At 32.9% G+C, this 17,056-nt stretch overlaps 1 protein-coding gene across 37 annotated transcripts in view; it reads left to right on the top strand.

Annotated features, from left to right (window-relative positions):
- Nucleotides 1–17,056, top strand: part of PCM1 (pericentriolar material 1) — a 77,591-nt gene that overhangs the window by 40,563 nt on the left and 19,972 nt on the right. For 16 of the 37 annotated variants that reach the window (XM_023533658.1, XM_023533654.1, XM_023533656.1 and 13 more), the window contains 6 exons: nucleotides 1,342–1,513; nucleotides 3,986–4,341; nucleotides 11,019–11,183; nucleotides 13,379–13,441; nucleotides 15,788–15,960; nucleotides 16,304–16,435. In XM_023533658.1, coding sequence (XP_023389426.1) covers nucleotides 1,342–1,513; nucleotides 3,986–4,341; nucleotides 11,019–11,183; nucleotides 13,379–13,441; nucleotides 15,788–15,960; nucleotides 16,304–16,435 — 1,061 coding nt within the window. The remainder of the gene's footprint in view (nucleotides 1–1,341; nucleotides 1,514–3,985; nucleotides 4,342–11,018; nucleotides 11,184–13,378; nucleotides 13,442–15,787; nucleotides 15,961–16,303; nucleotides 16,436–17,056) is intronic. The other 21 variants (XM_023533664.1, XM_011365243.2, XM_011365258.2 and 18 more) reach the window with 3 other exon arrangements.

The raw sequence follows: 17,056 nt of genomic DNA, 5'->3' as shown, positions 1-17,056 counted from the left end.
TATAAGGGAAAGGGCTTTCTAATCAATGGAACCACTCAGAGTTACAAAGCAATGAAACAGTATATCACATAGAGAATTTGAAGGTCATAAGTGTGGCTAGTTTTTAGGGACATGGCAGGTTAAGAATAATTGATGTGGCTGGAGAGCAGCAGAGGCCTTTTGTGCTTTGCAGAGCAACTGAGACTTTCTGTTGCAAATGAGAGGGGCCCTTGAAGGATTCTGAGCACGGAGATAGCATGAGATATATATTTAAGAAAGTTTACACTGGTGATAGTGTTGAGGTTAGATAGGAGAGAAGGAGCCAAGAATATAGCTGGCGTAAAGAAAATAGAAAACTGTTGCCTTAATAGCAGGGGAAAAAATTAGAGCTCACTTAAGGCATTGGTGGTAGGTGTAAAGGAAAAGTAATAATTCAAAAGACATTCTAGAGGTGGAATAAGTTAAGTGAGCAGTTAGATGAAGTGACTCAAGAAGGTGTTTTCCAGGGAGAAAGAGATTTGGAAGGGCTTTGTGAATATAAATATAAATGAATAAAAATACCACAGTGTATTTTCTTAATAGGATTATAGAAACAATGGTGTTAGAAAAATTTAACAAGCTTTTTAGCTCTTGGGTATCAATTAGCATTGGCAGCAAACCTTTTTTTGAGTAGGCTTTTAAGTAACAAATAATATAAGAAATTGCACATGCAGTTCCTTTTCACTGCAGTGTGCTTCATACCAGTGCCAACCTTGTACAAAGACTGTTCATTCTTCACAAACCACTTCAAATTTTGTGACGTCATCCCAGATCCCTTTATCCCCCAGGTTGTTTGTTAGTAGCCCCTTGCAAATACTTCTGATATGGCACTATGGCACTGTATGGCAAGTATTTAATTATATTTTACTTTTTCAATTAAAGTAGAGCTTAAAGCATGTTAAGCTTTGGAGCCATGCAGACCCAACATCTCATCTGCTCTTCCATTTACTAGACGTTTGATCTCTAAGCCTATTCATTTCTGGTAAAACGAATAGAACACCTACTTCATAGCGTCATTTTGAGCATTAAATGAAATAATATGTATAGTGCCTACAGTAGAGTCTGGCATCCCATAATAATTTGATGTTAGGTACTATTATTTCTAACTCAGCTTTTAAGTGGATAAAATCTTTATTTATCTTCGTGTCACAAATGCTGAAAACATAGTGGGCTGAGCTGTAAACAGTGATTTAATAAATGAGTGTTCATTTAATTAACAGATTTTTGTTTTGGTGCATATGAATGCCACATTTAATTAGAACTGTCTTTTAATTTCATAGTAAGGCTAAAGAAGCTCTATTGTCTTATCCATTACTTTATTAGGTATGAATTTCAGCCCTTTATTTCCTTCTAACTTTGGAGATTTTTCTCAGAATATTTCTACACCCACTGAACAGCAGCAACCATTAGCCCAGAATTCTTCAGGAAAAACAGAATATATGGCTTTTCCAAAACCTTTTGAAAGCAGTTCTTCTATTGGACCAGAAAAACAAAGGTACTCGATTGCAAACATAATCTAGAATTTGCTTAAACATCACTTTTGTGATTACATCTAATTACATGTAATTTGAAAACACAAGGAGGGTGTTTGTGATTGTTTGGCCTGGTGGTGTTGGGAATATGAAACTTGGACATCACACTAGATGTTGCTCAGGCATACACCTGCTGCCAAACCTACTATCAACCCTATATAGCAGTTCAGAGTTTTGATCAGGGTGTCCTGTGAGATTTATTTTAGAAGGGTAAGACATGATCCATTGACTGTGTTTTGGCTTTAATGTGATATCCGTCTTTAAGTTCACTGATTTAGGACTAAGAACTAATATTAACTACCAGAGGTCAGTTGTTACAAAGCGATGTCTCCCTTATTTGATTGAGAGCTCCTGATCAGAATGAGTTTGTAACACTTATCCAAATGTAATGTCGAGTACTGTTAGATTATAAAAACAACTTTAGCCAAGGAAGTTTTAGTGATATATGGTACCAATCATAGATTTCTTTTTCTCTGTTTCTCATCATATATTATTTTTTTAATATAATAATCTTCCTAAATATAATTTTGACTCAAATAGTGTTAAACACTAGTTATAGCAGGTCAGATTGATCATTCTGTAAGCATTTTTATAGCTGGAAAATAATGTTTTTAATGATTGTCTTAATCCAGAAAATGATTTTGTTAGCAAGCTGGTGAAAATATTAGTCTTTTTATTCTTGCTTCAGAAAAATCTTTTTAGGAGGATGAAGATTAGAGGTCAGTTGAGCTTAATATTTGTTTGTCAGAAGTATCTCTGTGATTTTATCTTTCCTAGCCTTTTACAAATATATAATTCATATTTTTATCCTTAATTATGGGATTAAATTAGCAATTTGACACTATTTAATTGTTAAATCATGAATTTTTTTTATGTGATTAACCAAAAACTTGTAGACTTCAACTTTGTATTTGCCTCTAGGAGTCCTATGATTGACCTCCCTGAGTTTTTCTAAGCTGTACTAACCATTTTTCCCTACTAAATCTCATATTACTTTATAAAAGTATTATATTGTCAGAACCAACAGTGTTTATAGTGTATAGTTGCCATTCAGAAATGATGGTTGAATGAATCTCTATCATAAGCAATAAACATTTTTCAAAGTTTTAATGAATAGCCTTCCTACTGGAAGGTCCCTACTTCATTATTATCTCTATTTTATACATAATTGATAGTAAGAAAGGATAGCTATAGGTATCTAATATTGTTTCAGATATTTGACCTACTTTAAATTAGACCTCAGCCCTTCCAGAAAATCTCAACTAGTATAGGTTCCCTGATTTAGGATGGAGATGAGAGGTCAGATGAACAGTGTTGTCTTGAGCCAGGGTCAGAAAACTTTTCCTGTGAAGGGCTTAGATAGTAAATATTGCTGGCCCTACAGTGCCTGTCATTCCCTTTTATGTCTGCCATTTTTGTACAAAAGCAACCATAAACAATATGTAAACAAATGAGTGTTTGTGTTTCAATAATGCCTTATTTATTGGCTGAAATTGAGTTTCATATAATTGTGTCACATATTTTTTTCCTTCGATTCCCCTCCACTCCTTCCCTCCCGCCCCCCAACCATGTAAGAATATAAACATTATTTTCACTGTCAGGCCGTACAAAAACAGGCAGCAGGCTGAGTTTTGGCCTGCAAAGTGTAAATTTGCTAATCTTTGTCTTAAGTTAAACTCTGTAGTTCATTGTCTTCCAAATTATGTTCTTAAGTGCACTGTTGCCTATGTCAAGTTCTGTGATAAAAGGTTTTGGACATCTTTCTATGTTTCCTTCTAAGACATTTTGTAAAGTACATTGGCATATTAAAAGTTCTGAGAAATTCTGCAGACCTGTTTAACTTTGTTTTGACTGTTTTTCCCAAATTTAGATAACCAGTAAATATATCTTTTAAGGTATTAAGGGATGCCAATGTTTAGCAGATAAAATTTGGAAAATGACACTACCAACAGAACTAAACTAGAAAACACCAAGAGAAATAAATTACTAGTTGCATGGCCATTGTTTTCACCAAATTTTGATTCTAGTTGAACTGCTTCAGGGGATACAAATCCATGTATGTTTCAGACCCTCTGCTACAGATCTTAGCTCTTTCTTCAAGTTGTTTTGTTGTTGTGTTTTCCTTGTATGTCCCATTCTTCCTTGATTTTTCTTTCCTACTCTTCTATTAAGAATGCTAGATCTTTGGTTTGGGACTTTTGCCAATGAAATGATCTAGTGAGAAGAGTTCAGTATTAAAATTTAAGATAATTTAGTACACTAGTCTATATAATATTTACATATTTAATGCATATTTTTGTGAAAATATTTAGCATGTTGACGATTTTATTTACCTAAATCTACTAGTAAATATAAATTAAGCACTATATCTGGAGTTTTCAGTAAACAGAAATCTATCATTGTAATCTATATAAAAACTTATTTTCATTGGTAAGGAATCAGAAACAGTCTGAAGAGGAAGTGGAAAACAGTAGGACACCATGGTTATATGCCCAAGAAGGTGAAGTAGAAAAACCATTTATCAAGACTGGATTTACAGTGTCTGTAGAGAAAACTACAAATAGTAATCGCAAAAATCAGTTAGATACCAACAGAAGACGCCATTTTGATGACGAGTCATTAGAAAGCTTTAGCAGTATGCCTGATCCAGTAGATCCAACAACAGTAACTAAAACATTCAAGACAAGAAAAGCATCTGCACAGGCCAGCCTGGCATCTAAAGATAAAACTCCTAAATCAAAGAGTAAGAAGAGGCATTCTTCTCAGCTGAAAAGCAGAGTTAAAAATATTGGTAAGTATTGAAGGTGTTGAATATCTGTTGGTTATAAATGTTGATTAACCTTACTCTGGCATATTGACATATTTAATTTCAGTATGGCTAGATGGGTGGACACTGTTCTACACCTACTTGAACAAAGTCATTTTTAGTTACCATTACACATTTTATTTTTTTATGAAATTTATCAAATAGAGTTTGATATTGTAGATATTTTTAAACATGGCATTTATTCTTTTTTGTGAGTCTTAGAGCTTCTTGTATTTCCTGTATATGTGGCTACTTGTGAAGTCAAGTTTTTTTGCAAATCTTGTAAGTTACTTAAAAAATTGCTAGAATGCCCAAGTTTTACTATTCTCTCACTTTTAGTATTACATCTTGTCCTACATGCAACATTTTAGTCATGACTTCTGGTTAGATTCTTGACTGATTAATTTGAAGAAATGTGGGCCTTTATATTGCAGTCTTTGAATATTATATAGATGAAACCACTTTTAAAACAAGTTTGCTCTTAGCCCTGCAGGAACTAAATCTTAGTTAATAAGGTATGATATTAACCCATATTTTTTTGAATCTTGCTGTTGAACATCATATCAAATTTCTCTGCAGTGTTAACCATATGTTAAAAATAGTTTTACTAACTGAAATCTAGAATATTAGCTAAAGGATGCCTTTTCAAGTTTGCATAGGTTACTTTTTGGCTGTGTCTTTGAGTGCTTGTTCTGAATTCAAGGAGATAGTATTTTATGCTTAAGGACAAAGTATTCTAGGCTTATAATCAGAAAAGTTTGAAAAATCACTGCATATTGCAAGCTCCCTCTCTTGGAAGCTCACCATATATGTAAGTAAAGGTCCTGAGAAATCCTGTAGTAAAAAATCCACTTGTAAACTCTGGCAGCATTCATCATTTTTTAGTAATGGAATCCTTGAAAAATCTGACAAACTATAGGTGTACACAAGGATATGTACATTTTTTTTCATTTTGATGTTTAATGTACCATTGAAGTCCTTGGCTCCTACTCCTACCCCACGTGAAGATGGTTAAACAAATTTGAACAGAGGTAATATTTTCTAACATTTCTACACATTGTCATATTCTAAATAATTTTTCAGTTAATGGGTTTGGGAGGAGCTGATTTATTAGTAAATTAGTCAATGATCTGAAACCATTCAAATGAAAATACAACTACTATGCTTTCTCCAAGATTACTCTTGGTGCCACCAGAGAACATTTAAGTAGATAATGGCCATTTTGAGAGAGGCCTTTTGAGTTAACTCATTGAACTTTTTATTCGCTAATACTTCCCCTCCTGCCCCGCCCAAATGCTTTCTGTCATGAGTAAATGAAGAAAAACTAACATTTGTTATCCCAGCATTCTTTTATTCACTTAGTTAATTTGAGTGTGCTAGGGCCATGCTTCTTAAATTTTAATGTTTCATACAAATCTCCTTGGGAATTTTGTTTAATGGCAGATTCTGATTCAGGCAGTCTGGGGAGGGACCTTAGAGTCTGTGTTTCTAACAAGCTCCCATGTATTGCCGGTATTGGTCTGTGGGCTATACTTTGAGGAGCAGGGTCTGAGAGGGCTCTTAGTCAAGTTATGGTCATGTCTACCTAAACCTAGAAATACTGGTATATTTGTATTTTTGAAACCCCTTTATTCTGAGGAGTTACTTTTCTATATATGTACAAAGCAGCTGTATTCAAGGCAAAGACTGACATTCTGATCTATGTGTTCTCTTATACTTGAATATAAAAATACCTGCCCAAAACATATATTTCACATTTGATCAGTAGGCATTTGAAACCATCTGTAGGGCACACACATACACACAAAAAAGACTTGATAGCACAAACTAATATGTAGCAAAGTCAAATTAGTCAGCTTAAATCCTTGCTTTTCAAAATGTGAGCCATGAACAGGCAGCATTGACATCATCTGGGAGCTTATTAGAAATGTACATTTTGGGGCCCAATCTACTTGAATGTCTTTCCATTGTTTTTAAACATACATTTTAACAAGATTCCAGGTGTTTTAATATGAATAGGTGCACATTAAAGTCTGAGCAACACTAAGCCAAACCACTAATTTATGTTGCTTTCGTTCTCTTTATGGCATAGAAATAGCCCTGATTTCTTAGAAGAAAAGATGTATACTTTGTTGTAAAGGAAGTGGTAATGGAGGTGTATGGAGCATTCCAAATTGTAGTAACAAAAAAATATGGAGTCAGGACAAGGCAGGAAGGAAAAATGAGAGGAACTAGGGAAGGAAATAGGTTATGACAAATACACCAGCATAGAGCGACTTAGGTTGCTGTCTTGAGAGACTTAGTGCACAGCCAGGTATAGTGTCCAAAACTTACTAGACTGAACTGTGTGCATTACACTATTGACAGTGTTTCAGAAGTGGCATGCTAAATCTTCATTTAGCATTTTTTCCCATGATAGTAATGTATTTTAATCTTTAGAAAGTCTCATGTAAAGATACATGTTATTGTATGCGAAGTTAGATTTTACAAATTATGTGATAGTCATCTTTTAAACTTCATTTTATTCTGATTTGAATATGATTTTTTGCCTATAATTTGGTTACCAGATGCATAATTTAGCCACAAGCTACCAGGTCCATTCCTTCTTGATATTATTAAGAGGAGTAGGAGCATATAGTCTAGATCTTCCTCATTTTTTTCTTGGAAACTTGCCTAGAATTATTAATGTACTGACTTCGGGATTCTTCCCATCCCTAAATCTTTTCATTTCTTTTCCACTTCCTGTTGCTCACTAATGGAGATTGAGATTAAATAGATGCCAAGCATTAGGCAAGGAAGTTCTAAAGAATGTGGACAGTAAAAAAACAGCCCTTTTTAGATCCAGAGTTTATTACTTACATAGGGAGAGAAAGGAAGAGTACCTAAAGGTGCCAGCTTCCTGTATCTCTTATTCTATACATCGTAAGGGCAACACAAACAAAAGGGGCCAGATGGCAGTTGTAACATGAGTGGTGGGACATCTGTTGCTGAGGAACCAATACTGTGCTATAGCTAAGCCACTTTTTAGAATAGAGATGTGTCCTCAGGATGAGACAGAAAGGTCTCATGTCATTAGAACCAGAGAAATGAAAAACTTTCATGACAGCTTTCCAGGGGAGATGGGGAGGCAAGTAAACATGACCACATAGCAACTCTTCACAAACCTCCCATGTTCTTGTGTTCCATGTTCCAGGAGGTTCATCATAAGGCCTTCTGTAAAGGCTTAGATTGAGCTACAGTTTAGTACTTGCCTATGTGCCATATGTGGATACATGCAGGGTGCCGTGGTTGAGCTGTTTCCCTATAATGGAGACACGACTAGAAGACCTGTTTCTTCTAGCTATGTCAGCCACTCATTCTGAGGAAAATGATGAGGATAAGGCAAGATGTGATGAAATGGGATAGAGGATAACACCTTTACAATAATGAATGTCATGTGTTGTTGTTCTGGCTGGCCCAGCAAGTGTTACTCTTGAGTTATTATTAACCTCATTAAGTCTCCTACTCTCCCTGGAGGATTACTATTAAAGTGCTCCAAAGAGAAATAATTCAGTCACACACTAGCACCTTATCTTTGGAAATCTAGCCCTTGATGTTTTTAATTTGGAACTCATAAAACCATAGTTTTTAAAACTTTTTTGTAGCATTAAATGATTGTAGCATGGTTTTTTTCACAGTTTCAGCTGTTTTGGAGGGTATGTTTATCTCTGAAGTTCCTGTTGGTGCTTCTCAAAGAGAATTTTGTGTATGCCACAAAATCTGTGTTTTAATTTTGATTAGAATTCATTCAGTATTTTTCACATGATTCAATAACAAGCTTAATTTTTGTGAGAATAACATACTTTTCATCAGAGCTTTGTTTGCTAGTAAATGAACAATAGTACTACCAATTTCATATTTCATATTTTAGCAATCATACTCTTTATTGCTGGACCTGTTTTATATGAAGGTCAAAAATAACCAAGAGAACTCTTTTTTTCAGTAAAGTTTGTGCAGAATAAATGAGAGTGGCTAGAGTTTAGTCTGAGAGATCAATGAAGAAACCGGGAACCTAAAGTGAGATAATGAAATCCTGACTTGAATGATGGCTTTAGAAATAGAAAGGGAAAGTTAACTCCAGATATTCTATCACAGAGAATAAACTGATAGTATATTGAGAATATGTTATTAGCAGAATAGTTGCTATGATATGAAGTATGTAAGCAGCAAGGTTTCATATCCACTGGCTCTTTCAGAGAGTGTCTGGGACAAGGATCAGATCTCTGCGGTTCTGGAGAACCACACTTAACTTGGTTGAGGAGATCTTCACAACCCCTTCTATTCTTGGCATCCCCCTCCCTTCCAAGAGTAGCAGTCTTTTACCACTTCAAGGTACTAATGGGCAAGGATGTTGTTAAACAAGTAGGTGGCATCCTCCCTACCCTGAACCTCGGCTAGCATTTACCTTTGCAGCTGAGGAGACAGACTTCTTTTTATTGTCTCAATGGGAGACCAACAACTTGCTAGCCAGAATATTGCTTCACTGTAGAAGTGAGACTTCTAAGCACTGTCAGCTGCTGCCATTAAAGCTACCTAGCAGTGGATTCCAACCTCAGTGGTAGGTAAGAGTTGTGATTAGCCTAGTGAATATAACAATGCATATAAAAGAGACCAGCAACCAGAGAGAAGACATTGAAACAGACCACTAGAACAGGCAAAATCTAGAGAATACAGAATTATTGAAGGAAATACTCCGTGAACAAAATAATAACACTTTAGCGGATTGAATTATAACAAATTTAGAACTAGAAAGAATTATTTTCACATACAATGTTTAGATTATTTGGAAAAGGGGATGAATATTATTAAGTCCCAACTAGTAGCCTAGAAAGTTGAGAGGAAGACTTACATTATTACACAGAGCAAAAGGTACTCAGAGATAGGATCAAGAGAAAAATGATTAGAGGCTTAAGGACAAATCTTGGAGATCTGATAGGCGAGGAGTTCTAAAGGAGAGAAAAAATAGGTGGAGAGACAATAATTAAATAATAAAGAGGACTCTTTAATGAAGAGAGACTGAGGGCTGAGGATCAAAACAGTTAGCGGCTGTCTAGCCAGGAGGCAAGGAGGGAAAGCTCCTGTGCACACACACACACCCTATGATATTCTGATAAAATTCCAGAATTCTAAGAAAATAGTAAAAATCTAAGGTTACAGACTGAAAGAACAAGTTATATACAATGAAAAAGAACCAAATTAAAATCAGACAATCTTAGAAATAGAAGAAAATGGAATAACATTCATATGCAGACGAAAAAGGACTGCAACTGAAGAATCCTGTACTCAAATTAGAGACCCTTCACCTGTCAAGATGAAAAGATATTGATGTATTCTATTTGAGGAAAACTACAGAAACAACATTTGAATCAGAATTTAGATCTTTATATAGGGGAAGGTGAAAAGGGGAGGTTAACAGTTCAGTAAAGTAAATAGTAGCTCAATCAGTTAATACAAATTCAAAATTTAAAGTAAAATAGGAAATTTAATCTGTAACATGTCAAAAAGAATATTAGACATGTCAATAGGGTTTATTATAGAAATGGAAGTGGGAGGAAATATTCTCATAGTAGTATCCAAACCTTTTGGGGGCGGGGGAAGCCCTTAGGAATAAATTTAACAAGGAAAGTCCTAGTTCTGTAAAAACACTATAAAATATTTTTGAAGAACATGAAACAAAAATGAACAAATGTAAAAAACATAACCATGTCCTTAGATGAGAATGCATAAAATTATTAAATATCAAATCCCCATTGATGGTTATTGAAATTGGGAAAAATATCTTACAGTTTACCTGGAAGGAGAAATAGTCAAGAATAACCAAGAAAAGCTAGGTGGTAGGACTTGGCTTACCAGATGTTAAAACATACTATAAAACTTATGTGGCTAAAATAATGAAAATGGCATTGAGATAGATAAGTTAAACAGAAGGCCCAGAAATAAAATTCAATAAAAATGGAGATTTAATATATTGACCAAGTTTGTGTTTTAAATTAATGGGAAAAAGAGTAAGTATAACCAGCTACCCATTTGGAACAAAATAAAATTGAATTCTTACTGTGCTTCATACCAAAATAAATATTAAAAAATGAAATTTAGAAGAAAAGTTTAGTAGAATATATATGTATATATACATATATTCTGCTAAATATATATTTATATAACCTGTGGGTGGGTAAGACCTTTTTAACCAAATCATATTACATAAAAGGTGTAATAAGAAGGGAGACATTTGACTAATGCCCATTACTCTTCTCTCTTTATGGACATCTTATATAGATTGGATGTGATTTTTTTCTCATGTTTCCTAATATTGAAAAATTGTTAACTTGGAGTCTAGTAGAGAATTCGGATCATGTAAAGTCTGCCATATAATTTGAATTGGGATATGCTCATTATGACAGATATCAAAAGACAATGAAGCGATAGAATTTATTAGTTACCCTATTCTTTCAAAGGCTATTGCAATGATATCTCCAAGACATACCATTTACTGTTATGTAGTCTGTTTATACCAGGCCTTCATTCTAAATTGAGTTACCTCTCCTATTTCAGTATGAGAATCAATTTCCCTTTCATTTTGAGTTAGTTACAACTGATAATAGTTGTCACTTTTTTTACTCAAGGGTATGAAAGTGCCAGTTTGTCTAGCACATGTGAACCTTGCAAAAGTAGGAACAGACATTCAGCCCAAACTGAAGAGCCTGTTCAAGCAAAAGTATTCAGCAGAAAGAATCATGAGCAGCTGGAAAAAATAATAAAATGTAGTAGGTCTACAGAAATATCTTCAGGTATGTTCCTTTTTGGTTTGCTTTAATTTAAGAACTTCATCTTAGATTTGAAAAGCTAAAGCTATATTAAAAGAAGTTTTAAAATTGGTCTATCATACTTTTCTGTTAACGTGCAAGATTTCGTAGAGATAACAGTACACATTTATATCAAGAAATGTAAACTGGAAATATTTTTATTGTGATAAAGCTTTTAGCACATTTTGATAAAATTCTAAACAAGTATAATTAACATTAACTTGGAACATATAATTTAAAATTCTGAAAATCCTTTCCGCATAAGGATTCAGTAAACAGTCATATCATTCTCTTGCTTAAAACCTTTGGCTTTCACTGTGCCTATAGGAGAAAGTCCAAATGACTTAATGTAATGACTTATCTGAGCAGCAGAGATTTGGTTCCTTCCTGCCTCTTCAGACTCATTTCTTATCGCCCTCTGCCTTGAACTTTACTCTTATAGTGGCATTGAACTGAATTTTTCTCATAGCTTTCACTCTGTTTCTCACCTCAGCAGTTATCTTTTTTTGCCTCAAGTCCTTTGTGCTCTTTTAAGCCCTTTTCTCTGCTAGACTCAAATAAAGTCTTAATTCTGCAACTCTGAAATTACATCCAAATCCGAGTTGGGATGGTTTCTCTTTCCCCATGTTTTTGTTTTGCTGTAGCCTCTTTCATTGCCTGTATCACCTTTTATAGTATTTACCTATTAAGTGTCTTATATCACCTTTTTGAGTCCCTTGGCAGCAGATAATACCTTTTCATATTTGTATCTTAAATGTTAGCATGATACCTGACATGTGATAGTTACTCAGTGTTATTAAATGGAGTCATAGGTATTTGCCATTGTTTTAATTTAAATAAGTACTAGTACTTTCTTAATTTTTAAAGAATAAGTACATTTCGAAGAAATATATAGACTCAGTTCTCAGTAGTCAGTAAGATCCTTGGTGATAATAGCAATGACCATTTGTATTATACTTCATTGTTTTCAAATTAAACAAATTACTCATCTCACTTGAGCTTCATTATCCTGTGAACTGGTTTTATTTCCATTTACACATGAGGATACGTGGTCAGAGAGGGTACCTGATTTTTTACGGCACTCATGAAGGGCCAGTAATATTATAAACTGGTAAAATTTTTCTGGAAAGCTTTTTCAAAAGTAATGCCTTTAATAACTTTTGCTGTAGGCATTCATCCTAGGAAAACAAAAGTGAAAAAAAAATTGAGATTTAGTGTTTTCTGAACCATCTGATTCCAACTATGTTTAAATAAAAGTCTGAATGAAAAAAGACTGGAAGAAAATGCATCAAAATGTTAATAGTGCTGTTATCATCTTTAAACTCTTTTATGTTTTCTAAAATTTTTATAGTGAGTATTTTGTAATCAGAAAAATAATCTTTTTTTTTTTCCCTTGGTATTTTGAAATGTCTTCCTGAAGGTCATATTGTTGGGAAGTGTAGAGTTTAAGTTTGAATCATGATCTCTTGTTAAGTCTAGGATCCTTTTGGCAAATATATCAGTTTTATTGTCTTGACCCTGACATTTTACTATAATTTTCATCTCATTTCACTATCTTTATCAAATAGTGATGTCTTGAAAGAGTAAACATTTGGCTGGAGGTTGGGGAAAGGCAGTAAATAATGACCTAAGTAATTGATAGTTGGTTTTGATACTTCAGTAAGTGATATTACTGTCACTTAGAATAATAAAATGATTGAATTTTGGTGAACTGAAAAATGTACTGGAAAATATACCTTTGTATTTACATACTTTCTAAAAAGACTTAGTTTTAACCACTAACCTAAACATTTTTTATAGCCTGTAATACTAGTTTTTGTTATATGATTATTAGAATGTAACATATGTGACTGCTATTATTGAATTATACAGTCCACTTCTGCTTCAAGAGTTCTGAGAGGTTCACCTTGCTGCATATGGTTCTAAGAGTGAATGGTTTATGTTTTATTATGACAGTTATTATCAGTCACAATATAAGTTCATAGCAAATTTTTTGGTATTTTTTTAAATGAGATTATTTTTAGATAGAACATAAACCATACCTTGTGATAACATTTCAGTTCAGGCAAACAGTTTTAAAGAAATTTACTTCTTTCTTTTTTTCATTCACATATTATAGACCCTGTCATTACTATTCATACACATTTTATGTTCATCCTTATGTCTGCCCTTTCCTACAGCACATGCTAGGAGAATACTACAGCAGTCTAACAGAAATGCATGCAATGAAGCGCCAGGTAACAGTATGTTTAGTTTTGGTGTCCACTTTTTGTTCTTTTCGTTAATTTTTTTTCCATTGGTCCTAAAATTCTTTAGTTTTATTGCTCTTTTTTTTTTTTTTAAGATTTAGCTTAATGTATATATGTTATTTAGCTTATAAAAGTGAAATGAAATTCATACTCATAAAATTCCAAAGCTTTTTTTTTTATAATTCTTTACTTGGTAAAATTGGCTGCTTTTCTTATTTTCATTTTCTGTTAGTGTATGTAACATAACCAACACATTCATATGGGTAATATGAAACCTTTTTATAATTTAGTGTTTTAGTGAAGTTATATTGTATTTCTTAAATGCTTACGCGCATTAGTATTTTTTGAAAACATAAATGCAGTTATTTTCATTCCTAGCTCTGATTTGCGGTGTTAAGTATTATATATGACTTCTGTTGTAGTTGCTTATTTTTCATTACCCATCAACACCTACAAAGAATAAACCATTAAATAAAAACAACTGCGAAATGCAAAGACCATGATAAATAAAGATCATGGAAAATTATGGATTCCAAAGTGTTGGTTTTGTCTTTAAAGTATGTATTTTCATTAAGTATAGTTACATGTGATTTAGAATTCTAAATATTCTTTAATACCTATTGTACTACACATGGCTCAAAAATAAAAGCCTGTTATAAACCTTTAGGGAGATCTAAGGAAGAAAAACAAGGACTTAGCACAGAGTTAAATATGTGTCACTTTGTAAAGAAAGAATCTTTTTTAAAATAGGATAAAAACAAAATAGAATCAGAGACACCTGGCTGAGATTAAGGATTTTTCTAGCCTAAACTAATGCATTTTAGTCCAGGAGGAGGAATACAAAAACTTTTCACCTCTCTGTTGCAGGCAGGAGGGATGAATCATGTGTTTGACATAGTTGTTGTTTAAGAATAATTTAATCTTTAATGATATATAATTTAGAGTGATAATTTTATCACACAGAGGCATAAAAATATTAAATATGCTTGTTATATCTTTGAAATAGTAAATACTTTTTAAGTTAAACAGTTATGTCAAACTATAATATATAAATTGAAAGTTTGCATATTAAATTATATCTTTTCTGGATTATTTTTCCTATAAGTAGATATTTCCTACAGAGATAGTTTTGGTTCCTTCTTAAAATAAATATTGTTTTTGTAGTAATATATCACATTTGGACATTTTAAAACTAAAAGATCTTTTTCATTTTATACTCATAAATGTTTGAGGCAAGATAGGGAAATTTCAGTTTATCATTATTATATTATACTTGTGGAAATCAAGACCTGAATATGTTAACTTAGGAAATTAGTGGAAAGTTTTTTCATTAAACTCTATTTGCTTTGCATTTTGTTATCCTTCTCTTGCAAAAAGTGAATTCAATCTTTATCTTTGCATATTTATTTGAAAACAATGTATTAAAAAACTCAACATTTCAAATTTTCTTTCTTACAAAGTTAATATTGATTTTTGTAGAATTTGAATCCTTATCTACTTGTGGATCTCCTATTACTCTAGAAAGTTTACAGAATTTCTTAACTAGAAGAGCCACTTGGATTTTTTTTTTTTTTCATAGAGAACTCAAAATAGGAATAGTTCCTAATTTGTACTCTTAAAAAAAGGTATGACTGTATACCTGTCAAGGTGATAATTCTGTATTAACAAATACATATAGCAGAATTGTTGCTAAATAATGAGGTTCTATGAAACAGAACTTGCCTAGGTTCTATGAAACTGAGAACTTGCACTGCCTGCTCCAACTGAGTATGTCAGTAATACACTATGTAGTAAGAGTAACCTTTTATGTTTATGTTATAGTTACAAATTCAGATTTTCATCACTACAGTTATGATCACTGAGATTTGAGAATTAGTAGACATACCTAGAAAGCCTTTAAAATGGTAGCGCTCATGGGCGGCATTCAGTTTATTGTCAGTATTAACAAATTTCCTTTTTTATAACAAGTTCATATGAGCAGAAAAAGAAAATTATTTGCACTTAGCTAATATCATTCAAGTGCTGAAAGATTTCCACTGATTATTCCTGTAAATGTATAACATCTTCCAGATGTTTATTACTGAGAAGTATGGTTTAAGTAATGCTACGTAATGTTATTGATACATTTAAATATTTCTCTAATATACAGTATATATCTTGATATTTTTAAGATTATTTTTATCTTAGTAAAAATAATCTTCTTCTTTAAAAGCCCTGAAGTAGAATTAAGTATGCTCTGATTTTTAAGTAATTTAAAGCTGAGTATAATATACAAGTTAATAGAAATTATGAGGAAAGTATTTTATCAGATTTAATTTCCTGCTTTTTTATGTCTTCCAGAAACTGGGAGTGATTTTTCCATGTTCGAAGCTTTGCGGGATACTATTTATTCTGAAGTAGCTATGTTAATTTCTCAAAATGAATCTCGTCCACATTTTCTTATTGAACTTTTCCACGAGCTTCAGCTACTTAATACAGACTACTTAAGACAGAGGGCTTTATATGCATTGCAGGTATCTGGTACCTAATCTCTTTTGCTTATCCTCTCTGGTATCACTGTTCTTCACAATTTTATCTGGTTGCTTTCTTAGACTGATGCATTTGCCCCTGTTTCATATGTATTTTGATCTGTTTACTATGTGCTTTCTTACCATTTTAAAACTTCTTCTATAGTTCAAGAAGCTTTTAGATAGTCTTTTACTGAACAGTTTTTCAGTGTTTTATCTTTCGTGTTATTTCTTTCTCACAGTTAACCTGTGAAGTGAGGAGTGTTAACATTTATTCTTCTGTCTGTTTCTGCTTTTAAATTGTGATTAAACATACATGCTTTACATAAATATCTATTTCCTTATTTAGGACATAGTATCCAGACATATTTCTGAGAACCATGAAAAAGAAGGGGAAAATGTAAAGTCAGTGAATTCTGGTACTTGGATAGCATCAAACTCAGAACTTACTCCCAGCGAAAGCCTTGTTACTACTGATGATGTAAGCTGATAATGATTAATGAAACCTAGACGTAATTTCACTATGCAGTAAACAAAAGTTAAAATAGGTTATTATAAATTGTGAGTACACCTAATATATTTGGTTTTCAGCTTTTTAAAAAAGCTGGGTGTAATCCATGACTTTATTTTGAGGTGAGGTATAAAACTTGATCAAAATGTGGCAGCAAACAACAAATGTTATGTATAAATGATAGATTATAAGGTCTAAAATAACCATATTTATATCTCGTTGCCAGTATAGGAGTTGATTCATAACAGACATTGAGTAAAATTGCTTGCATTTAATCAAGACATTCACTAAACCAGACAGCAGTCAGATCACAGTAAGAACCCTTGTATAAATAAATACAAGATAAGTTGGGTCTTTGGGGTAGAAGAAAAGCCTAGACAAAAAAATCATCCAGGGCAAAAATGTAATTTAACGTAGTAAAATTGATGAAGAAAATTTTGAATAAAGTAAAAAGGACCTAGAAATGGAAAAGAGTTGTGAAGAAAATGGTATATTTTCAATAAACTGTGTCCTCCAGATAGCTCGAATCTAGCATGCAGGACCCATGCACTAGGTAGGTGCTATTAAATGACTAAATGGCAAACGACTAGG

Source organism: Pteropus vampyrus, unplaced genomic scaffold (assembly GCF_000151845.1).
Source record: "Pteropus vampyrus isolate Shadow unplaced genomic scaffold, Pvam_2.0 Scaffold108, whole genome shotgun sequence".
Classification (NCBI taxonomy): domain Eukaryota; kingdom Metazoa; phylum Chordata; class Mammalia; order Chiroptera; family Pteropodidae; genus Pteropus; species Pteropus vampyrus.
This window is presented reverse-complemented; position numbering and strand designations above follow the sequence as displayed.